Here is a 24,605-nt window from a genome sequence, read left to right on the forward strand (position 1 = left end):
TTCTTTCTTTTTTTCTTTCTTTTTTTGAATGGAAAAAGCTCTGGGTTGCTATACTAGCAATTTTTCTTCCCCTCACTAAGTGCTTACCTTCAAARCCTCGCAGGCTGCCTCTACTTCGGTGCTTTCCTGACGCTGTCCCTCGTGCTTGCTGCTAGCTCACGGAGCGGTTCCCGAGCAAGAGCAGAGCGGTGGGGCGCGTGCCTGAGCCGAGCGAGCTCTGGGCCAGGCATGGTGCCCGCGAGGCTCTCAGCCTGCCTCTGGGTGCTGCGCAAAATAGAAATGCGGAAACCTGCTGCCCGTTTCTGTGCCTGAGTTTAAAGCTGGTGCACTTGTACATAGGGTATGAATTTACACTGCGTCAGGAGCAATCTGTCCTGCAGAAAACGCGAGGCAGTTTCTGCGTTTCTTCTTGTTGCTAAAATAGCTCCTGACTCACTGCGTGCTTAGGCTCACTCTGCCTTCAGTTTTCTGATTTTTTGGCAAGCAAAGGGAATTTCAACTATCAAATGACCTTTATTGCATCTTTATGAGTTTTTAACTTTTGTCCTCATTAAATTTGAACTGATGCAGGTTCTGTTTTGCTGCGGAGGCTCTGATCGGATGTCAAGTGGAATGACTTCATTCTCTTATCTGCATTCCACCACCATTTTCATTAATTTGCCCCGTCTTTGTCCCCCGACAGGGTTTAATTATTTTGTGTGGCAGGAGCATACAGGGCTGTATTTGGCAGATGTTTGTGACTTTGCTTCTGCACAAAGTGAAAGATGTTTGCTGCCCCAGACGCTCCCGGGGCAGGTTTTTGCCTAGAAAGGCAGTTTTCAGGGCAGTTAATTGTCACTTTGTGGAGCAGAAGGGTACGTGGCCGTCCCTGCCTTTCCCTGTGGGCAAATCCCTGCTGGCTGCCTGATGACGGCAGCGGCTCTTGAGCTGGAAAGGTGGCGAGTTGGTGGCTTGGGAAGACCTTCCTCCCCAGGAGGACTGYGACCGTGTGGGGAGCAGACGGAGGGAGGAGGGAGGCTGGGGCGAGAGCGGGCTGTCGGGAGGGGGCCGTGGCTTGTCTGGAAAGTTACTTTCCTCCAGACTACTTGACATTAAATCGCAGGAAGGCCCCAGATTTTACTTCGTTTTAAGAAGAAAATGCCCTATTAACCTTGCATGGTTTATGTTGTTTTTTGGCTCTGGCGGGCTGGCAGTCCGCCCTCYTTGGGCCTCCGTCCAGGGTTCTCTTTGATGTTCATCTCCACGAGGCTTTACTGGAATCTCCACCACTGAGACGCTGGAATCATCTGCATAAAAMCCAGTAACTTTCCGGGATAAGGGAGGCCACCAAATGCCACCTTAGTCTACGGCCATCCCTCTAATTATTAAAACGATAACTCCAAGCAGGTTTTGAAAGGTGATTTTGGTCTCTGGCAAGGCTGATGGCCCATCTGCAGCTTGGGGTCTTATGGCATACTTTAAGCATGTAAGAGAGACCATGCTTGCCCCGAAGTTGCTTATCTAAGGAAACTTTCCACTTGTGCTGCAGGGGGAATGTTAGTGCTTTGCAAGCAGTAACAAGCCAAGTTGGCAGCAGCCTGATAGGAACGGCTCTGACTGCTGTCTTGTAGTCACAGGAATTTGGAATTTGGGAGGTGAAAGCAGCCGGGCAGAGCTTGTAGGGCAAGGGGGGACTTTCAGGTACTGAGCCCTGCTATTACAGCAAGGTGATGTGCCTGTGCTGAGTGCCAAGCTCTTGCCTGCTAGTTGCTGGTGCTTGGTTTTGTACCTGTAGATGTTTTTGCCCGGTGGCTTACCCGGCTTGAGTTCCCTGCAGCTGCTGGAGTTGCACGTCTGTTCTCAGTGGTGGCTGGAGGCGTGTGCAAGCGATCGGATGGTGTGGTGCTGCTTCCGCACCGGGAGCCACCTCCTCCTGTCACCAAAAACTCCCTCCTTTAGAAAAAAACATTTGTTTTGGCCAGACTCTTGCAACTTTTATTTCTCATGCTGCTCAAAGGAAAGAGAACCAAAGCAAGTGGGCAGAAACTTTTGATTCTGTTGCTGTCCCACACGAGCTGACTTACTGCAGGCTGGGAGACTTGGTTGGGCCTTCCTGGAGCCTTAGTCCTGAGCTGTTTGGAGATTGTTTCTTGGAACACAGGGGCTCTGTTCCTGGGAAAAGCCTCCCCTACCTGCCTTGCATTTTAAGAGCAGCCCCCCAAATATATGCCTTTGAGAAAGCTCGTAGGCAGGCAGCAGCCGGCTACGCGGGGGTGGCTGAAACGCAAAGGGCAGCTCTTTGCACCAGCGCTGGAAAAAATGCCGAAGGCATGAGAGCAAGAAGTCTCCCTGCCCAGTTAAATAGATGTCCCTCGCATTGATGTCACTGCACCAAGTTTGTACATCTCATCTCTAACTTCATTTCCTTACTTTTTCTCCGTGTTGCTTAAAACTGTGCGACTTACACCTCTGGAAACATAGTGTGTGCCTGGAAGGGAGTTAGTCTTTCTCGTGCGGCTATCTCATGAAACCCAGTTCCCTTGCGGTAGACGTGTGGCCAGCAGCGCGGAAACCCTCGTGATGCCTGCAGTATGAAAGCTTTACCACCGAATGAAACGGCAACGTAACGCTGCTGCCTCTGTCCAGGCACATCCTGAGCGCCGCTTCCTGTCCTCGGGAACCGCAGCTCCGGATCGCAGGCCCTAAGAGCATGGATTATCCAGAACAAATCCTCTTACCAAGCTACAGGCTTGTGTGATGGAAACCAACGCAGCCCGGGAGTGAACCCCCCGCTTTGTCCTGGCAGGAGCACGTTTGCCAATGCAAATGTCTGGCTCTGAAGTGGAAAGCGCTGTTGCTTTTTCAAGACAAGGTTTCTGTGAGATAAGGTGCCGTGTTTGCTTTAACCCTGCCCCCCTCCCTGCCAAACTTCATTTAGCTGAGAAGTATGGGCGACTTCCATGGGGCGTAGCACCCGCCAGGTTATCGACCGAGTAATGCGTTTGCAGTGTGGGGAGCAAGGCAGGCGTGCACGACGYCACGTAAATCGAGTTGCCATTTGCAGGTGATGTCATGAGTGAAGACCAGCCTAGAGAATGGGATTTTTTTAGGGTTTCTTTACCAGGACGTGGCAGTGTTGATTTCCAGGCTTAGTAAAGAACTTAAAACTGTGATTCATTCCTCAGTCCACATCTTAAGTATGTGGTGGTGAAGTTACACAAGTCTGTGTATGTCTAAAATGTTCGCACTTGAGAAGCTGAGGAACCCTTAGGTGCAACATTTGTTATGTTATTTAATTGGGTTTGAAATAGTGAATGCTCAGAACATGCCAGTTCATTTCTGTCATAGGGAAAACTTARTTGCTCAATAGAAATCTTTTCACCTTGCCACCCTAAAGAGAAAATAAGGTCAAATCTATCGAAAAGAAAAATTCTTGACATTTGGAGGTGTGGTGTTTTTGTTGGWTTTCATGTTTTTTGTCATCTGCTCAAATTCCTGTTCTGAACCATGGAAATGACTTAGCAAATGCAGCTTTTGGTCACCAAAGCTGTTTGAGCAAGGCAGCTCCCGAGAAGGAGAGTGATTCCGTGATGACACTCAGACTTCTGTTTTTTCTTCTTTTTTTTTTTTTTTTATCTTTTAATTTTCTAGCAATCCGTGCAGTTACAGTCTGTGCCTTGCCTTTGCGCTTCTGTGTGCACCTCTTACAGAATCACTGCATGGGAAGCTCTGATGTTCGCTGGCCATGAGAAGAGCCAGCTTGCTGTGCTCTCACGGACGAGGTAACGTTATAGGGATATGAATAATAAGCCATGCTGATGTTTGCTTGTAACCGAAGTAGGTTCCCGTCACAGTGAAACGATGTCTGTGTCCGAACAGCTCGAGTGCAGAGTGTGCTTCACCCTCGTCGTCGTGTCCCTCTGCAGCTGCTCAGYGACGTGCAGGTGTGTGGGGCAGAAGCAATCTCTGCCTGGTTTTTCTCCGCTTGCTAAATAATTGTAGTTGGGCTTGCGGTCAGTGAAGACTGGACAGAACCTTACTGACGACAAGTGCGGTGCCGGTGYGGGGCGTTCGTTGCTAGCGGGATACTGAGAACTTGAACTCTGTAACCGAGGAGAAGAAACTCATTCTGTAACTGTACGAGTTGAGCACTGGCACGGAGGTAGAAAAGGAAGAGCTCTGCCTCGCAGGAGCCTGGGTGGTCGCATTTCTTGCAGTGATGTGTTTTGTCTTTCTSTGTCGTTACTAATAGCATTTGTTTTGTTTACAGCTTCAAGCTATCTGAACAAAGAGCATTGTGCAGGGTGAAGAAGCAACAGTGTCTAGTTCCCATCAGAGGTTATGTCATGCTTATGCAAAGTTGCCAGACAGCTTCTGAATTCAAAGTTGTGAACTTGCATTTGTTTGCCCTTTTCGCTAGCAAAAATGAGAAATACTGACAAGCACCTACCAACAGAGAAATGGATGTTAATATGAAAAATACCTGCTGCAGCGTAGAGTCTGTTGTTCAGCTAACACATACTGCACTTGAGTTCCCGTGTGAATGAAAAATCAGGCTCCAATCCTACCTGTTAAGAGCCATTGAAGAACACAGCAGGCTTTTYCCCCTTGTTTAACAAAATGTTACTAAAGAAAATAAGTTGAGTCAAGTCCAGACCTTTTTGTAGGAATTACTGTTCTCTTCTTCCTGCCGTGCTCTCCCCTCCTCACTGCAGAAAGCAGAGGGCACTGTGTTGTCTCAGCCATTACTCTTTGGTTGTGGTGGAAAAGCCTTGTTTGTTTGGTGAGRTTTAAAGATCCCACAGCAGCAGTCAGAAGAAAAGAACAAAATCCTGGTGGTCTGGCCGCCATCCCTGCAGTCCCTCTTTCTGTTCAGGACAAGCTGATCGCATCCCATCCAAGCATTACTTTTGTTAAGATTTGAACTCTTTTCCATTCTGTTTATGCTCCAATTACCAAAAGAGKTTGGAGCCAGATTACTTTTCTGCAAAGGATATAATTTCACTGGAGAACAGCAGAAGTTTTTAAAACAGTCCTTGGAATTAGCAGCACCTCAGTTCCTGCAGGATCTCCCCACCCCCTTGTTGGAGTCTTATTTCTATTCTTTGAAAGCTGGAATTTCCATTGCCGTTGATGCCCTGCCAGGCGCACTAGCGGGGTTACTTTCCCTTGGATGCGGTTCAAGAAACCATCGCTCGTTCCTTTTCTTTATCATTTGTCATCAAAGCACAGGGAGTGCTTCCCCTGCACTCCCYCGCTGCCTCTGGTGCTGGTGGGAGTGGATGGCTGTGGCTGCTCTTCAGACCTGTGGCACTTAAAATGTGAATTTGAAAAGACTTTGGTAACAGGGAAGCCAAAGCCTAATTGTCCTCAAGGAAATAGACTTTCCATAATTAAAAAGCCTGAAACAAARTCTATTCAGGGTAACAGCAGAGGTCTCAGCTAAAGCTCTCCTCCACTGAAGCAAAGATCTGAAGGGGAAAGATTGGACTGTGTGATGTTTTAGGTGTGTGCACTCAGGCAGGAGTGGTCTAATGGTTCCTCAGAAATACTTAGCATGACATTTTTATTTTGGTAAAGATTGCTGAAGGCAGAGATTTTGGCTTAAAAAAGAAAAAAAGTCTTGAGGCAGGGGTAGCTTCATAATCAGGGTGGTTTGGGGTTTGCATGAGGAGTTCAGTGGAAGCAGAAGCCAGTATCTGCTGCCTCCAGGCATGAGCTGCAGACCCGGAGCAGGTCCTGCCTTCGCCCACTGCTGCGCATCACCAGTTTGTTGTGCTTAATTTGGATGRTGCCAAGGATGGAAGGAGAAGAAAACCAACTGTTGCTGCTTTCTGAAGCAGTTCTCCTGTTTCTGGGCACATTCTGCTTCATCCAGATAATGGAAACTTAGGGATGCATTTCAGTTTTGTCGTATTTTCCTCAGTTTTAGGATTTGGCTAACCCTTTTACATGATTGTAGGGTGTAGGTTTAGAAAAGTTTGTTAGAACTAAAATTTTAAGAAGGAAAAGAAAGCTGAAGCAAAGCGTTTTATTGCATGTGYGACAAGCTAGCAACGTGACATACTGCTTTCAGATCGCTCTTCCATTTTCCTTTCAGTGCGGTATCTTTGATCTTGGTTAAATTTATAAAGATTTAGGTACGCTATGTTGGGTGCATTAGTGTGTAGCCGTGCTTGTATCTACCTCATGTATATCCATTTGAATATACATGGTCAGTCCTTACCTCCTGCCTTACTGTGACGTAGTGAAACTGCAATGGGTTTTAGGTTTACTGTGGGGGGGGAAAATAGCTTTCCTGGAGAGGATATAGAGGTTCCTTGGATTTTTGGAGAAAATGTATGAATTCTGTTGACAGGAGGAGTGGCTGAGCAAGTTAACTGTGGATTTGAGATGTTAGCTTTGTGGCTTTTGTCTACCAGAGCCTGAGCAGTATTTGATGTGCAGACATGTTTTCAGACATTTCTCATAGTGAAGGTGTTGGCAGGTCTGTTGTTAACACCCTTGCCTTTAGGCCAAACTATTGAAAATTCAAGTTCAGCTTGAATCTAATTTCAATGGCTTGGATGGTTGCAATCTGATGGGCTGAAAAATCTAGTCCAACTCCAGCCCTTATTAGGAACTTAATCTGAAGTGCAGCCAAAGTCACATAAGGGGGAGAGTGAAAAAAAAAAAGCAGTAAAATGGAACAAGAAATGTGCATTCAATTTACAGTATTCCTCTGCAACCTTAATTCAGCCCCCTGTATGCATTACAATGCAGTTTCTAATTACGTGATCATGTACCGTTTCTTTCCACGGCACCGCTGCCCTCACTGCACATACCGGATGGGCAGCGCTTAGGGAATGAAATCAAGGCAGCCCAGTATAGGATGCTGTTGTGTAGGTAGGACATCTGCCCTGTGTGGGTAGGMTTTGGAGTAAAGGGAGTGAGGCAAGTTCTGGAAAAACAGAAGGGGTGAACTCATGACTAAGGAGACTGGATTTTTGCTTTGCTTCTGCCACAAGGTTCACACTTAGTGTTAGGTAAGTGATTTTCATGTACAATGAGCAACTTTATTTTCTGGGTCCCCTGTCTGAGGGCTGATTTTCAAAAGTACGAAGTGCTCCTGCTGCAGATGATCTCATGGGAAGTTGTGCGTCAAACATTTAAAAAGCTGCTTGGTGCTATTTATTTTTCAAAAATCATGCTGCAGGCTATTTCTGGAACTAGATGCCCAAAGCTTTTCTGTACCTCTTTACTTCAGCTTTAAATGGAGGTGTTATGAACATAGTTCCCTGGAATTTTGTGAAAATAAATTTATGATTATTTTTGTAGTAGTAAAAAGCCTTCTTTTTTTTGCCTTGGAGCAGCATCTGCAAAGTGTGAAGAGGGCTGAGAGCTGCACATTGAACAACCAGTTGAAAAAAAAAAAAAGAATTCCTCAGTTGTTGAGCATCTTCCATTCTTGGTACTAATTGCATTAGGACTAATTGCATTATGCACATGCGGGATGTGGCCATGCTGTAAAGACCATACACAAGGGGACCAGATTAAAGCTGCAGAGAGAACTTGTTTCCAGCATATCCTTACTTTTCAGGGCTTGGCTTTGCAACCTTATTACTTTATTAATGCATCCCCTTCAGATGGTAATAGGGTATAAATTACAGGACCAGGAGAGTGAGGAGTTGCGCRTGGTGGGTGCAGGGAGCGTTCCGTGGACTGCCTTACGGGCTGGGACATTGAATGGCTTGAGCCTTAAAAGTAGTAATTCATTTGACCTGTAGCAGAAAGTGGAAGATTTTTGGCTCAGTCAGGAAGGACCTTGTTTGTGGTTTAGGTTACTAACACCAGATGTCTGATTTTGGCTTATCTGAACATGGGTTTTGTTTGATCTTTAGATTGTGCCACCGTTGTGTGTTGGAGCCTCACTTGCAAAATAGCTCCTCTGTCCATTGAAGAAAAAACTTGAGGAAGTTATTTTTTCTGTGGTTTTTTGGAACTTTATACCGTCGTCTGTCTCTAAGGAAGATGTGACGCACGACGGCTTTGCAACTATGTAGCTCGATGGAGAGGCGCATAGCTGCGGATGCTGTCACGGGGCACTCGAGTGAGGGGTTTGCACAGTCCAGAGTCGAGAGGCATCTAGCTTTCCTTTCCCTTCTCTCCTTCCTTTTGGATTTTGTTCCAGTTTATCTCCTTTCCCTCAAGACGTGGATGAGAAGCTGCAAAGCACTCTGCAGGAGAAGCACCGCAGTTCATACCACACCGGCCAGAAGAGCCCCATAAGCCGTCCCTTGCGGAGGAGGGTGCCACTCAGCCATGCTTGTCCAGGGCTGTGCAAGGTTTTGAACACGGCTCTCTAAATCAGCAGATGCTGTCAGGCATGCACAGGCAAAAGCTTGGTCTAATTCACTCTAATTATAAAAATTCCTGGCAAAAGCTTTATGTGACTCAGCTACCAAAAAAATTACTTAAAGTTTCTGGCTTAGGAGTGACTTCAGCACGCAAGAACAAGGGAAGTTGGGGCTTTCTGTAGCTCTGGTTGGTCATGCAGCCATGGTGGTCGTGAGCCCAGCGTGCTCCTGTCTGACGAGTGGCGGTGGGAGCGGCTGCGAGGTGGGAGCCCGGGGGCTGTCCTGCTCCGCAGCCGCGGCTCTCCGAAGCTGGTGGTGTCGCGGGGGAGGGATGGAGAATTTCCACAGCCGCTGCCAAGCTGGTGCCCAGACTGGCAGCTGGCTTCGCCCTGGCTTGCCAGGGCAGTGCTGCAAGTCCGGTGGCGTTCAGCCCTCCGAATCCCCTCACGTGTGCTTCCAGCCTGAAGTGTAGTGAGATATCTCCTGCAGGATCGGGTAAATAGGCTTCTTCTGGACTGAAACTAGGTCCCTCTGTAACCACCACGGCCCTGGACTGGGGGTCGCGAAGGTGCCTTTGGCCGCAAGGCGTCGCGTGGACGCTCTGCGGGGCCCTCTTGCATCTCCCGTGGGCCGCAGAGGAGCGGCCGGCGCGGCGCGGCGCGGGGACAGGGCAGGACGGTCCCCTGCGGGGCGGCAGGGCGGCGCGGACCGGGCTGCCCGCCCAGCCGCGGGTCTCAGCAGGCCTCGGCTCCTCTGCAAATGCTGCAGCGAGTTTCCAGCGCGCTCTCCCAGAAGTGCTGCCTTTTTCTTCTTTATAAAACTTAGGATTTTTTTTTTTTTTTGGTTATAAAACCCACATAACTAATTTCCCTTGGAATCTTTCGCAGGCGTCTGCTCTGAGTGTGTTTTGGCCTCGCTGGCCATTGCTAGTTTTGAATCCCAGTCCCAGTGGTGGGAAGTTTTTAGAATTAATGCCAGTTGTATTTTTTTAGTAGAATTGCAGTGTCCGCCTGTGGGTTTTAAACAAATATCCTTCTCTTCACATTTTGCCTGCAAGTAGCCAGAATCCAAAGGGTATGTAGCCAACAACAGCTATTCTGCAAGGCTGCAGCATTTCCCCTTCATCAAAGGTGACTCCATGGGGTGTTTCTTTTTGTTTCTTTTTGTTTTTGTTTTTCTTTTTTGGCATTTAAGCATGTACCCCCCAGCCCTGCTGCTGTACTAGCTGTTCTGATCCAGCRCAGCAGGCAGGATACGTGCCTTTGCGCTAGGCTGTGGGCTCCCAGGGGAAGGTGTGTGGAATCCCCACCAGTGAGTAACTTAAAATTAGACCTGGAGCACACGTGGTAGGGAACGATCCTGCCTGCTGCCTGTGGCGGTRGATGTGTTTTTGCAGGGCTGATCCTTTTTGGCTGGGTGAAATGTATTTGCTCACGCTTAACATGCATTTGTGCTGAATTTTCTGCCTCTGTTCTTCTCTTTCACTTTTGCACCTGGTTTTAAGATGGGGCTCCCGAAAATAGAAGATAATTTCTCAGGATGCTTTGCGCTTCTTTTGATCCCAGCATACCGTTGGTTTTTATTCCAAGATGCCTTTTGTAATACCACTTTATTGCGCTTTCAGCGCTGCGGCTGTGCTGCTGTAACCGGCACAGCGTGATGCGGAGGTCTCCAGCCTAGCTCCGGAGCGGCACCAGTACCGCACTGGGCTCGCAAGTGCGCCCGGAGGGGGCTAATATAAAGTGTTAGTAAAGAAATGAAGAGCAAGCAGGAAACTATCCGGTGGTGGAACCAAAAGAAGCGCCTGGTGAGGGCAATCATCCTGGTGCCGAGGAAGGATGGAGTATAAATGTGCCTTTCACCAGCATGGGAGGATGAGGCAGAATTCATGAAAATTGTTTTATATCTGCATGAAGCCTCTGAATCTGAAAAGCCATTTGCATCCTACAGGAGGCTTTTATATATTCCTTAGAATCCGAAGTTTGGAGAGCATGCGGTGGCCCTGCAAGCCGTCTGCTTTGCCATAAATCTGTGTTTTGGAAGTTCTTGTCAAAATGCCCCGTTATCCAGATAGGAATGGACAGAGGATTAACCCAGAATGCGCTGCTGTTTGTGGGCTCCCTTTGCGAGTGCGTTGCGATATTCTTTGGAACCGAGTGAAATGCAGCCACAACGACCTAATGCCTTGGATGTACACRCTAAATCTTCTCTGTAGCCCTCCTGTAGACCCGAGGAGGAGGAAGGGAGAGAGCTGGGGGAGGGGGAATGGTGCGAGCTATTTCGGCTTGCAGATCTGAGACAGCATCGTTCAGGCTTTACCGATCTGCCGCCTGCTGATTCCCCGGGAAGCGCGAAGGGGAAGGCCTGGTTCGGAGCAGAAGTTAGGGGACGCTTTCATTTATTATTTCTTCCTTCCTCCCCCCAACAAATGTGGTGGGTTTGGAGCTTTAAATTTTGCTCTGTCATAAGCATGTCCACACTTGGAAGATATTAATTATTTGTACTATGTTGAAATGTGTGTTTCTATAGAAGTTGCTAAGTTTTTCCCCTTCTGCTTCCTCGCCTTCCCTGTGAGCGCCGGCGCTGCGCGTTGGCCTCCCGGCAGGCTGGGCGCCAGCGTGCCGGGTGGGGTCTGGAAGCGCTGAGTGGCGCTGCCGGCGCAGACCCTCCTCGCGCCCCTTCGGGGAACGCGCCCGAGGAGGCTTTTCTCCTTCTCGTGTCTGAAATTGCCGGTAACRCACAGCGCCGCGGAGCCGTACGCGGAGCTGAGCTTAGCCCAGGTCTCCCGGTGGGCGCCGTGAGAGAGGCGACCCCTTGCTCGCGCCCTGGGTCAGGCGCAGACCACCGAATGGTTTGAATTTCAGGCTGCCTGCGCGTCCGGGCCGCCGTCCTGCGGRAGGGCCCGTGCAGGTGGACCTCTCGCCTCGGCCCCGTCCCGGCGAAGCGCACCCCCAGGGAGGTGACGTCTGCACCCTCCAACGCTGCGCCGCTGCCAAGTGCCTTGCAAAACTGCATGTGTAGCTTGTAACATGCTGAGCAAATACCATTAACTTTGTAAATTGAAGACAAGCAAAGTTTTTGTGTAGTGGTTCAGTTTTATAAACCAGCTGGCTCCATTTTGGTTTCTCTGGGCTTGGGAATTTCCTGGATTTGGGTGTTTATTCGAACTCCTGAGCCCAAAGCAGCCCCTGGGGCATCTGCGAGCGAAGCCAGACCTCGCTGCCTGCCAGCCCCATGGCAGGTGGGGGGAATGCAAGGGCTRGGAAATGCCGGTTTCTTTAACAAAACTGTTTTGCTTGTTATTCAGGAGAAACAGGTTTATTCTCGCAGGGGCACCCACTTTCCTCGTGCCCTCCGTGCAGGGCTTAGCAGTGTCCGTTTTTGCCTCTGCTTGCCAAGAAACAGCAGAAGTCAGGAGTAACCGGATGGCCAGTGCTCTCCGCTGTCTCCTTTACATGCCTGTTTAATTGGATAATACGCTTGGCCTTGCCTTTCTGTTTACCTTTGGGTTTGTTATGACAAAGAAGATGGATTTTTCCTGGCTCTTGCGTTTACAGTATGTAAACCAACAAGATGCAGTACACGGGTCAGAGCGTGAAGTCTGCTGTGATCCGGGAATTTGGACTGTTTCTTTGGTCTTTTTTGTCAATGTTTACTCATTGCTTTGTGCCTGTGGTTTGCATTACACCTCTGCGGACTGGGAAACACATCTCTTCTCAYGCTGACACCCACTCGCTGTGCTCACTAGCACACCGGGGTTTGTTCCGGATTACTTTTTCTAAAAATAGGGRCATTTGGGAGAAGAAGATATAGCTGTACCTTTGAAGTGCGTTAGGACCTCTGGACCTAGCAAGTTCTTAGAAACTCTGTGAGGATGGAGTTTATCTGCATCTTCAGCAGTCTTTGCTCTCCCCTGCTAATCCAAACAAGTTGGCCCCTGAATCTCGGGATGGTTTTTGTACAGACTTTTCCTCATTTTTCACTTGAGTCTGAGCTTTTTGAGGCCTTATTTCCCATCCCAGGAAGTTGTTTGGGTTTCTTTTTCTCTGCCTCTTAATTCACGGGTGATTTTTGTAATTTATCAGTGCTAGCTTGTCAGTAGAGACTTGGCATGAAAGGCTTTGTAGTTCGCTGCTTAGCTGGCTGTATAAACATGAAAGTGCCAGGTTTTTAACTAGCTTGCTCGCGTGGCTCTTCTCTGCAAAGCTTTCGCCAAAACACTTGGCTAGATAAAAGGGATGCTGAAAGAGCCCAGGCCAGTAACGGATTGGCTGAGGAGGAGGAGAACATTGATCTTTGTTTTAGTTCTTACTTTTATTTCTTGTAACTTCTCAGTAAAAGCAGGGAATGAGGATAAATTGTTTTCATCTCTCAGCGGTCGGAGATTAAGACGGATGAGGCAGCGGGCTGCCTAGAAGAAACTCTTAAATAAGAGCCCCGCTGTGTTCCCCTTTCTGGCATCTTAGATTAAGTTGCCTTCAGCATCTTTTATCACAGCTGTATAGYGTAACCTCAAAGCAGGTCGTTGGACTGGGGAGATTTAGCAACTACATATAACGAAGGGGGGAGGGAGAAAGCAGAGGAGCATCTGAGGCCTGGCTCACTCAGCCCTGTTGCAGGAGGACAGGAGCTCCTCTGTGCGGGGACCTTTCCCCRTCCGGCTTTCGGGGCAGGTCAGCGGGAGCAGGCTGGGGGTGTGCAAACGGTGGAGAGCTCGTTCGGCAGGATTGATTACGTTTGAGTACGTAAACCTGTGTTCCACTTATGCCGTAGTTGCGGTCCTTAAACTAAAATAAAGGCACCTGCCCAGGCCGTTATACGGTGGCAAGAGCGTTATGTGCATGCCCTTGCTCACCTTAGTGGAAATAACTTCCTTCTGAATGTAGGCCTCCTTTTTTAGGTTGCGATGGTGATATGTTTTGTTTTGCAGAAAGCCACAGCAGCAACAGCTGTGCCCGAGGCGCTCTGCTGTGCGTGCAGCCTCTTGGGGTGGCAGAACGCAACGAGTTTCTATGGCAAACTGTGCCACCAGCAAAATTAAATCTTTCGTCTCTCTTCAGCATTCACCAGTGAGAGAGAAGTTTGCACAGCTGTTGGGTAGCTATTTTTTAAGAAGTTAAGACTCAGCATCTCTTTGATCTGGTTCCTTGTAGCTTGCCAGCTCTGCCCGTATACCAACGGTGTCTGTCCCCTCTTTCTAGCTCTCTCGGTGCTCCTTGGGCCGTAGAGCCAGTCCTCAGGGGATGAAAACCTTCTGAATGTTGTTCATTTAACCAGGGGGGATGTGTGGACATGAGCGTTTTCAGTTCCACGGGCTGTGTTCAAACTGTTYGACTGCTTGTTTTAGCGGCAGCGCGGGGTCCTTCCAGAGCCCTTCCAAGTGGAATGCGGTTTAATAGCAAACTAGCTCCAGGCCCAAACAAGCTGCGTGCTTCCTGCTTCCCAGGCGCCTTCCCCAGGCTCCTCTTTAAATATCTGAGCTGGTGAATTATTGCCTGGCGTTTTGTGAGCTCTTTGAACTAAACTAAATGAAAAAGGCTCTGGGGATGAGGCCTCTGATCAGTCACTCGCCTTCCACCTCTGAGGGTAAGGCTTTGAGGCAGGTGCCGGATTAAATGCGCTGAGTTTGGTGCCCTTTGGGTCACGTCCTGGTAAGGCAGGCTGCGCTGCCCGGGTGTTTGCCGCAGCTGGCACCGATCTAAGGAGCGGAGCCGTTCCTGGGTCTATCACAGGAGTGCTCGGGAGGATTCAGCAGCAGGTGGCTTTGAGCTTGGTTGAACCGTGCTGGTGGTGGGAAAGGTACGGAAGACCTGCGAAGGCAGTCTCGTGTCTGGGAAGCGTCCCGTGGAGTTGGAGGGTAAAGAAAGGACCAGGAGGCTTTGGGTACCAGGCAGTGCTCTGTGGGCCGGGCGCCGGGGCTCCAGGTCCTGGCGGATGCACGCCGCAGYGTGACCTCTCTGGGCCGTGCTGGGTGCTGGCTCGGGGCATGGTGCGAGACTAACCGATGAGGGTGCCGCTCTCCAAAACGGCGATGGCCAGCGTGCGTGTTCCTGACGTAGCTCTGAGGGGAGAACATGGCCTGGTTCAGGACACCACTTCTTGGGGAGCGCGTGCTGAGGTCTCCCCGCCTGCAGTGCAGCTGGGAGTGCTTTGGACGTGTTGTCATCTGCTCTCAGTCGGCAGAGCCAGATCCAAGGGAGACTCAGCTATTGGCAGTGTTATCCCTTCTGGGGCTAGGAGTGCAGGGGAAGGGTGACTCACCTCCGGAAAATGGAGTGTTCAGGCTGGCGCCTGCAGAAGCGGAGGCGCTCTGTGCTGGCACTGCGCCAGCGGGCACGCCGGACTCCGCTCAGGGTGACACATCCTTAGGATTGGCATACATCTCATTCATTTTTAATGAATTCTCGTTCTAGAACTGGAGTCAGTTCATAACTAGAAGTCCATGTGCAGCTGAAAATATAAGAACCTTGGATATGAGGAAGTAGTTGTTTCTGAGCCCCTATATTTTGCCCCATCCATGGGGAAAAAAAAAAGGCTCTGAAGGAGGTAAGCCTGAAGGCTTTGTTGTTTGGGGAAGCGCTGATGGTAGGTGGTAGGGATGCGTTGTGTAATCAGGATTCGCTTCACATTGCAGATGTGAAGCTGTTGCGCTCAAAYGCAGCAAAGTGGGAAGCAGGGCAGGCTCTTGTCCGTCCTTCAGCGTTCCTTCTCCCTGCTCCAGATGAATTGTTCTTTGCCTGGCTTGTGCAAGCAAGTCCTCCCTGTCTTGCCTCTTGGATCAGTCTCTCTTAGATGATTGAGAGATTCCTGGGACCACATTCCTTGTGCAATGCTCTCTTGATGTTGCTATTTTGTTAATGAGTGTCTGAAGAGGCCTTATTGGAAGATTGGCTTACCGAGAGCGTAGGCTGGGAAAGTGTCTGGTCCCTCAAGTTCCTCYGAGCAGGCTCAGACCCAGTTGATGAAACAGAAGTTCCTTTCCCGTCTGATAGAAATCTTCAGCATTGCACCCACTGAATGGGGCTCCCCAGGGATGTTTTTAACAGCTGGACTTGAATTTGGAAGCATCAAGAGAATTCCCTRCAGAAATACATTACTATTATATACTGTCACTCTTGCTGTTGGAATAGCCCTGGGCTGGTTCCCTTATAGAGCTGGTGAAAGAAGACAGTAGCTTGAAAAAGCCATGTGGCAAAACAAAACACAAACAGACCTTGGTGGCATTTATTTTCTGAGAATCAGAACTAGAACTTGAGTTTTGGCGTGGCAGAGACCTTTCTGATAAGGCTTTTTGTCCCTCTCAAGGCTGGGCTGCCAGAGAGGCCCAGTCACCCTGTGCATCAGGTCGTTCCCAGACTGCAGCCTGTTTGTGTCTTGTTATTTAGTAGTTATTGATAGTTACAGGGCAGTGCTTTGCGGCTGCTGGTGGCCTGGGCTCCCAACCCCATTTAATCTGCTTCTGCCTTCCCTGCTCTGATGACACTCTGCTTTTGCTGTGCAGCAAACTTAATCGTGATGCCTATACAGAGCACTTCGTCCTTCAAAATCCCCGAGGAGCAGTGGAGAGAACGGGAGCCCAGTCCCAAACTTGCTGAACCGTGTGCAGTCTTTCTGCTGATGCCCTGGGTCGGTGACGCGGGTTTTGCTGGGAGCGGTGTTCAGCCCGCAGCGATCTGCATGTGCCTTGGGGTAGGCTCTCCTCTTGGGGGTCACCTCCCAGGACTGGAGTCCCTTTACTGCAGAGCTGATGCTTGAAGAGGGAAGTGTAGCATGGGGGGGGTATAGACAGGTTCAGCAGTACGCTGTGCGCACGGCCTCGCCGGTGCTGGAGGGGGGCTGTCTTTCTGCCCTTCCTATCCTTTGATGTGTTGCAGCGTTTGTAATGAGCATCTGCCCTCTAAGAAAAAACAGATTGAGTTATAAATTTGGAAAAAGAATGAGCAATTTTGCTTAATCATTTTCACACTGATCCACAGGCATTTCTGTAAGAGCAAACAGCATCTGGTTCAAGAGTAGCCTCRGCTGCTTTGAACTCGTGCGCAGCTTCTGCAGTCTCATGCAGAGATTGATGTTCCAGATGCTGTTCCTAGCAATCAGATCAATGACTTGCTTATTCAGACTTTTCGTTTTTAAAGGAAGAAAAAAAGTAGAGTACATTTTTTAGGATCCTCTGAAATATCAGGTACCTGTAAGTTTTTTGGTTGGTTGGTTGGGTTTTTTTTGTGTGTGTAAGGCACTGCAGATTGTTTCCCTATTTATAAACCCTATTCAGAAAGCAGAAGAAAATGATTGCCTTGATTTTTCTCCCATTCCCTCCCTCCAGATTATAATTCCCATGTCCCTTGCGTTGCTTTTTTATACTAAACAAAAAAACAAAGACTTCATCTCAAGTAGAAAGGCCGTAACTGCAGTGAAGCCCCTTCCGCCGCGAGCTGAGCGTGCTGTCCTCATGTGCTCTCTGGAGGGCTCCTAATTTGCTCACACACACGGCAAAATAAGAGCGATGGGGAAAGTGCCAGGCAGCTTTGAAGGGTTGGTTAAATTTGATGAAAACCCAAGGCCTCTGCCTGGTCACCTGGTCAGCAGCTGGTACTGGTTGGTGTAGCCAAACTGCGTGCCAGTTTGCTGTTGGGATTTGCCAAAGCGAGGGTTGTTCTTTACCTGTTGCCCGGCTGGAGGGGCGCCAGTGCTGCCGGCGTCCGGGAGCTYCGTGGTGTTCGGTATACTGCCGGTCTCTGGGTTAGAGAGGTCCGCAGAGAGACCGAGWCCCTCGCCCAAGTCTCCGTGTTGGGCAGGAGTTGGCTCTGTGTCCCCGCAGAGAGTCCCGCGGGAGACAGCCCTTGACCGTGGGACTAGCTCTTCTGGCTGTCGRCTGGGTTTTAATAGATTTAACAGAAGTTTTGGTAGTTGGGATCACAACCCCAGGGCTTTGCTTTGGAGGCTCCTGGGATACCCTTCGGGCGTCTGGAACGCAAGTTTCTGACTTCTGTCAATAAAAGCCCTTAGCCAAGAGAAACAGCAGTGCCCTGTGCCCCGCGGAAGGAAAGGAGCAGAGCCCACCTGGGCCGGCTGCTGCGCGGGCGACGGGGCTGGGGTCCGCGCCCGGCTGTGCGAGCGAGCAGCACCCGAGCCACCGCGGCCCTGATCGGCAGAGAGGTCACGGATTAATTTTTGCCTGTTCAGGGTCTGGCCACTGCGTGAGACAGAACAAATTTCCACAAAAGTAGCTGAAATGAAGCTACATGTTTTGTTYTCATTAGTGTAAAACCATAAATTCTGGTGTTTCTGATGCCTCTGAAGAGAAACGGAGGATTAAGTCCCGGAGAATGTAACCAGGAGATACTTGAAAGGCAAATTGTTCGCATACTTCCTTGAAAATTTGCATGAGTGTAGTAAAAGGTCATCTTAGCTGCAGAATCTGCTCCTTAGATCCGAGCCTGCTGGTGGTTGATTGCAAGAGCCTGTTGCTAGGTGTTCCTGGAAACGGAATAAAGATGAAGCGAGATAATTGAACAGGAGAGAGAGGGGAGAAAGCTTGGAGCTAATAGTCCAACTGCAGAGCTGCCAAATGGGATGGGTATGTTGGAGTTTGACTCTGGAGCTGTATTTAATCATTTCTGACTGAGGGGTGGAGAAGAGGAGACCAGGCCTARAACTTCATAGCAGATCCTTGGAAAAGCTGCTTGGACACAGGCAGATTGTTTGCTTGCATTTCCCGTAGCTCGTCAGATCCGAGTACATTGCTTCCTAGCATCTGAGTGGAGGACAAGGGAGCAAAACCTATGCTCTGAGGATGGTTTATGTTCTTTTTGCATATAAAAGCTCTGTTCCTGAAGTGCTTTGTGAACTTGGGATTTTTTTTCTACACATAGTAGTCACACATACACACGCAAAAGAAAGAAAAAACAAGAGCACAAACAAAACCAGAATTTGAATAAGCCAGAAAGCCTTCAGCCACCTCTGAGGTTTTTATTTCTGCCAGCCTGTGGTCGCGCTCGCCCCTCGGTTTGCAGAACGCCGGGCTGGGCTGCGTTGGAAAGCAGAGGGTATCGCCGTTCCCCAGGCGCCGCCGCCGCTTCTCTCGGTGCGGTTTCCGCGCGGCTCCGGCCGGCTCCGTAACGGGAAGAGCGGGACRTCTCCCCGGGCGTTCGGGAATGGTTGTGGCCCCTCGGGAACGTGCTGAGCAGCTAAGGCCGTGATGCAATGGAGTATCCTAATACTGGACCATGGGACAGCTCTGGATATTAATTTCACATTTATATTCCCAAGTGAATTAGTCAGGACTCTTGCCTGGGAATTTCCTCAACAGGGTCAGTTTTCTTCATTTCTGACTGTATTTTGCTTGTGGTAAGTGGGGTCTGCCAGTCCCTCTTCTTTGTCTCTTGGCTCTTCGAGCTCTGAAGCGCAGAGGGGAGCGGATCGCTAAACCCGGTGCGTTCCCCCAGTGCCAGGACACTTCGCACTGCTGCCGTGGGACGTGTTTTGCCTCTAGCCCTCTGAGGTATCCTGTGATTTGGTTCATCTGCACAGCTGATGCCTGTGTCGTGTGTTGTTGAATCAAATTCAACCCTGATGCAGCTCCTTTTTATTGCTGAAAAGGCATGGGAACAAATTCCCCCTTAACTGTGGTACTTCTCTATTTTAAGCTTTTAKAAAAACATTGACTTTCTCTCTCCATGGATTGGTTTCCTGGAAGCAGTTTTAATAACTGTTTCTGGAGTGGTTTTTATCATCCCAAAGCATTTACAAACTCTGAATATAGCAACAGCTAAAACACAGTCTCATCTGAGGAAGGCTGCTGCCAGTACACAGCAGTATTCGGCATTTTATAAAAGAGCACGTGATGAGCTCGCTCTCCTGCACAGAATCCTCCTTATTCCCAGCAGAAGGACAAGGCTGCTCTGCTGCAGTCCGGCCCGCGTGTCCGCTGGGCGAARCCCCCGCCGCCGGGGATGACGACCCTGCCGAGGCTGGAGGACGCGGTCCCGCCGAGTCGAGGTTTTCCAGGCCTGCCCCTCCAGCYGGGTCTGGCTGTCAGAGGAGGTAATTAATACACTGCGGCTTATCGGACATTTTGAATGCCCCTGTGGGACTGGTGTTGTCATCGGTTGCTGGAAGCAGGGTCTCGTTTAGCAGAGATCGCTGCTGCTGCGTTTGAACTATGCAAGGTCTCCACTGAAAACGCAAGACCTGGCAGGGGGAGACGATTCGCTCGGTTGCTCGTGCTGCAAGATCAATTCTGGCCTTTCCAGTTGTCRTAGTATGTCTATACACTGAGTAATGGACTCTAGCTGCTCCAAGAAACTATATATTTCGTGATTTYCGTGAAAAGCCAGAATGTAGCTGGAACTTTTGACCTTGCTACTGATTTATAGCCACCTCTTTTCTTCTTTTTAATTGGTTCAGCAGTTGCAAAACGTGTCACTTCAGGCTTAAATAAAGAAGATGAAGCCCTGACCTGGTGTCCYGTTGCTCTGTGCTGCGGATGGATCAGGAGCCTCGGGCCTCTCGCGTCTCGGTGCCGAGTTTTACGGGGCAGATCAGGTTCCCTCGGTTTTCCTTGCACCTGGCGCACCACGTGTCTGCTGCAGCTCGGCCCAGGAGGCTGTGCACGGACTCTTGCGGCATTTTTGGAGCCGGCTCCGCTTTCATCTCCTCTTCAGCGATTGCTTTTTCTCATGCGTTTAACAGACACGGGTTAGCATGTGTTGCTCTGCTTAAAAAAATTCAGTGTGTCGTAAACCCCCACGTACCCACAGCGTCGTGTGCCAGGCCTCTCTCTGCTCGCTTGTCACTGAGTGTCCCTCCCCATCACAACGGTTGTAATTTTTTTTTTAGTTATTTTTTTCGCCAGTGCTCTGGGTTCCCCTGTGTCTGTTGGGTGTCCCCAGCTCACCGTCCCCCTGCGGTTCAAAGCCTCTCTGCTCCTTTCCCCTACCCACTTTCCCTGTCGCTCTTTCTTCTCATAGGTAATTCTGTAAAGAGTTTTACAATACGTTTTAATGGGAMAGCCTACCTATAAAATAAGGGAGTGGTTAGGTGGGTAAACGATTTCCCTAATCTCCTGTATACGGCCTTCTGCTGCTGTTAAGGTGTTAGCTTAATCTGAGCTGTGTTAGGTGTTACGCTGGTCTAGCTTTTAACACGTGCAGTTGATTAATTGCTAATGCTGGACTCAGCGTTACRTTTTCATATTTAGACGTCACTGGCTTGTCTTCTGTCGGGTTTACGTTTCCACCCTGCAGCCCTGCTGAAGAAGGATTGGGTTTCGGTTCGGGGAGCAGGAGGAAAAGGGAAGCGGAATGCAGCAATCCGATCCGGCACCCGAAGTAAGCCCTGTGCGCAGGTGATGCCAGACTCCCYGGCGGCCGTCTGTCCCGTGACCGTTCCTGTCCAGCTTCCCCCCGAAGAGCGGGGAGAGGAGAAGGCGGTGTGGAAAGGCGAGCTCGGCCCGTTACGCGGGCTGCGCGTCGTGTTAGAAGTTAGCTGGATGGCGTTCTCCGCGGGGGCCCGGCGCGGGGCTGCTGCTGCTGTGATGTAAAGTCCCTCAGGAAAATGCGGAGGCCTTGAGTCGGTCCTGGAAGTGCACGTTTCTGGCTTAGCCTGGAGCAGTTCTGGTGGTGGCATGTTTATGCAGGATGGATTTGAATGGCTCAGGAGGAGAAATCCTCTTCGAGTGCTGCCGCGGCGTTTAAATGGAGCAGGCTGTGTGCATGCCGCTGTAAGTGGGAGCGACTTCCAGCCGAAGAGCAGAGGAGGAGTGAGACAGCGGAGTGCTCGCGCTGGAGGGGATTGCGCTGGCCGGTGAGTCGTGGCCTTGGTTATCGCTCAGCACGTCCTGAGCTGAGCGTGGTTCTGGGCCCATCTCACGCTGTGCAGCCGTTTGGAGCTGAGAAGCAGCTCTGCCTGGGTTGCACGCAAAGCCCGGCGCTGCTCGGGTCAGCCTAGGCTGTGAGAAAGCACAGGGGCTCTGGTGATCTCATTTTGGGCTCGGCAGCTGCGTAGCCTTTGCCTGAGAAGGCTCCTCACGTTGCAGAGCAGGAGCGCTGCTGGGCCGAGGTCCGGCGCGGGCTCCTCTGGGCTGCCCAGGCGGGGGCTGCCGCCGAGGGGCCGCGGGCTGCCGTCCCCTGACCGATCCGCTGTCTCCCGAGATCGCGGGAACGGTTGGAGCAAAGCGTTTGCTTTTAATAATTTGAGTGTGTGTAATGATGCAAATGCTTKGTTCGGTGCGGGTTTTTGTAACGCAATGCCCGTAGCGATGCTGTGGGTGACCTGCTCGTTTCAAAGGAAACCTATTTGCAGTTGTCTGGGTAGTTTCACAAGTGTCTCCAGTGTTGCTGATTGCCAAAATGGATGTAGAGTCTTCATTTATATCCCACTCAATGCTGTCTGAGGAGCRCACCGTTTTATAGATTTTTTTTTATTATTATTTAAAAAGGAAGAAGCTAATAGATTTGGACAAAGCGACAGCGGGGTTGCCAAAGCTTTGTGCAAGCTACGGCCAGCTCCGCCGGCTGTTCGGAGCTGCACTAAGCTGTCTTTGGCTTTGTTGTCATCATCTTGCTTTTGATCTCTGAAAATGTTAGGTGAGTTGGTTGCACCCACTAATTTTTGTTACAATTCTCATATGACTTCAGTGCCCGTGATACGTTAACRTATGAGTACCATTCTTAGTGCAGTGAGTTTTCTGAAAAAATCCAAATAACTTTTTCGAAATTAAAGCAAGTGTTTAAATAACTCGTAGCTCTTTCTGTTCGGTTAGATACAGCCGTGAATTCTCCCAAGGCGCAAGACGAGCCGAGCGGCGGGGTTGCTTGGGGCGCCCAGGCCCCCGGCGCTCTGCTCCCCCGGTGTCAGTACGCGCTGCCTTTGATAGCAGTCCTGAGGCATGTTCCGAGCACAGGGGGTGCAGAAGATATCTGGACCTCAAAAGTGTGGATGGAGATGCAGCCAAGTGTTGGATGCTACCTTCGGGGATGTCCGTGGTGTCTGCGTGTCCTGGGGTAGTGGCTGCCCTCCCGCGCCTGCCGAGCTCCCGGCGGGGACATCCTGAAGCCCGCGCTGGCCTTGGGCGCAGTACAATACTAACAAATACTCCATTGTTTTCGCAGCAAGGGGGTTTTTTGATCTGATTGTTTAAAGTTCCCTTTTGGATTAACTGCAGAAAACAAAACAGAAACCACAGTAATACCTCATTGTGTATATTAAACAAAAAAATTTCCCATTTTCCCTGCAGATTTAAAAGGCCTTTGTGTTTGATGGGAACTCTGTCTAAGCTTCAGGCTTTTCAGAAGTGTTTGTTTCTTGATGATCTGGGATTGCAAGGCGTTTGACCTCGAGATTACTATCAGCACTCGATGCTGGCTTCCTTCAAGCTAACAGTAGCAGCAAAAGCAAACTGCAGATAGGAAATCCGTGCTATAACGTGAGGTAATTCTGGCAGCGGGCCGGCTTCGGATGACAGATGAGACCTGAGACCAAGAGAGACCCTGAACTTCGATTCAACGTCCCAAACTACCACYCCACCCCTTGCCTTTCTTATAAACAGATGGAAAAATCTCCCTTCCCCATAGAGAGAGAGAAATTATTATTTTTTCTTATTACCTTTGTGTTTACATAGCTGTTTCTTACTCAGCGCTAGTCATTTGGGGGCGTAATTTATAGGGGCCATGTATGATACACTTCTACATGTGTCTTAAATTTTTCTCACAAACATTTTAACTCCCTCCGTCCTTGCTGCTTTCTGTTTGTCTTGCTGTCTTRCTTGCAGAGCTCTCCTAAGAGGGATGGTGGGGAGCAGGTCCAGCAGAGCTCAAGCAGGAGCTATGTCCCATCTGCAGCCTGCTAAGCAGCAAGATACGGATCCCTTTGGTACTAGTCACAGCTTGCAGCTCTAGCGGGGGTGCAGGGTGACTTAATCCTTGTTCTCTATCAATTTTGACCCCTTGGCTGATCAATTAGCATTGATAAATGCCAAAAGGGTAATGCTTCCAATATGGGCATCTTCCAGCTGCAGGTTGTAGCCAGCCCCATTGAAGATGAGTTGCTTAACCGCCGCTTATAGGGGCACCCGCGGAGTGAGGAGGGCTCCGTGTTGTGCTGCGAGGTGGTGGAGCCGCCCGGGACGTGGCGCTGGGYGCGGGAGCTGGTTTGCGCCTTTGCAGCACGGGGCACCAGCAGCTGGTGCAGCGAGGGGGAGAGGGCTGCACAGTGCCACGCAGTCCCTCTTCTCCACTCCCTCCTGCTGAGGCCGCAAAACTGTGCCGGAGCCTACCTGTGAGCATCGTGGTTTGGGAGGTGTCTGCTGGGAAAAAAAAGAAAGGCATTTCTTGAACGCATGGAAGTGTATTTCCTAGTGCTAGATATGATTATGCTTCCTTAAATTTTATATCATTTTTGGACTGTTGCATGGAATTTGAGAAACACCTGAAAAAAAGGTTTGTAAAAGACATGTTGATAGTGTTGATGCATCAGCCTATCCTAACATCGTCTCTGAATGATTTGCTGGCTGCATGGTTGTGTGTGTGTGTTTAGGCAAACGCTGCTAGCCCTGGTCTTTTGATCAAATCAAGCCGCCAGTCCAGTGCCTTTCAGTGCCACTCATCTCTTTGAAGCTCCTACGCATAAAACCAATCAGGCCACCTTTGGTTTCTCCTCCAGGCCCTGAGGCTTTGCTCTCCATAGATCATGTTAACCACTGTTAAGCTCTGCTCAAATTAAATGTTTTCATATCAGATGTGGGTTGTGGAAGATCCAGTCTGTCAGCCTGAATGCGTGTGAGGAGGAAATAAGGCAGCTTGCGCTCCGAGTCTGGCGTGCATGCCAGGGCCTGGCAGCCATATGCTGTTTTGCCCTGAAATAAAATGCTCAGCTCACAGTTGGTTTGACTGCTTAGCCCAGGAAATTGCAAAGAGTGGTAATTGGGGCGTTTAATCAGTAATATGAACATGTGTTGTTACCTTGGTGAGGGATAGCAGGGGCAAAGCGGAGCCTTGATGGGAATCCGAATAGGATTTAATGTGAGAACGGAAGAATGCCGTCGCGCAAGCCCTTGGGACGCGGCCGATGGCCCTGTGGTGGCCATCCACGGAGCTGCTGGTGTGCAGGGAGCCCACTGGGCAGGGATACGCTGCYGCCCTGGCGCTGGAGCGCCTGCTGTCCGGCTGCAGGATCCCRGCGTGGCGGCGCTCGGGCTGGGACRCGGAGTGACCGCGCGGGCGGGGGGATAAAATAAAGAAAATTGGAGGAAATGATTCGACAGGGAGTGTGAGATTGTGCTAGCCCAAGTCC

The 24,605-nt window shown here is 50.0% G+C and overlaps 1 protein-coding gene across 2 annotated transcripts in view; it reads left to right on the top strand.

Moving 5' to 3' along the window:
* NXN (nucleoredoxin) overlaps positions 1-24,605 on the top strand; it is a 76,597-nt gene that overhangs the window by 24,523 nt on the left and 27,469 nt on the right. The window contains exon 1 of one of the 2 annotated variants that reach the window (XM_085301309.1): positions 20,811-21,119. The exons of the other annotated variant lie outside the window; for it this stretch is intronic. Coding sequence (XP_085157435.1) covers positions 20,964-21,119 — 156 coding nt within the window. The 5' untranslated portion in view covers positions 20,811-20,963. Of the gene's footprint in view, positions 1-20,810; positions 21,120-24,605 lie in introns of those variants that run through there. 2 annotated transcript variants of the gene reach the window in all.

Source organism: Rhea americana, unplaced genomic scaffold (genome assembly GCF_003343005.1).
Source record: "Rhea americana isolate MKP2758 unplaced genomic scaffold, rheAme1 scaffold_175, whole genome shotgun sequence".
NCBI classification, from domain to species: Eukaryota; Metazoa; Chordata; class Aves; order Rheiformes; family Rheidae; genus Rhea; species Rhea americana.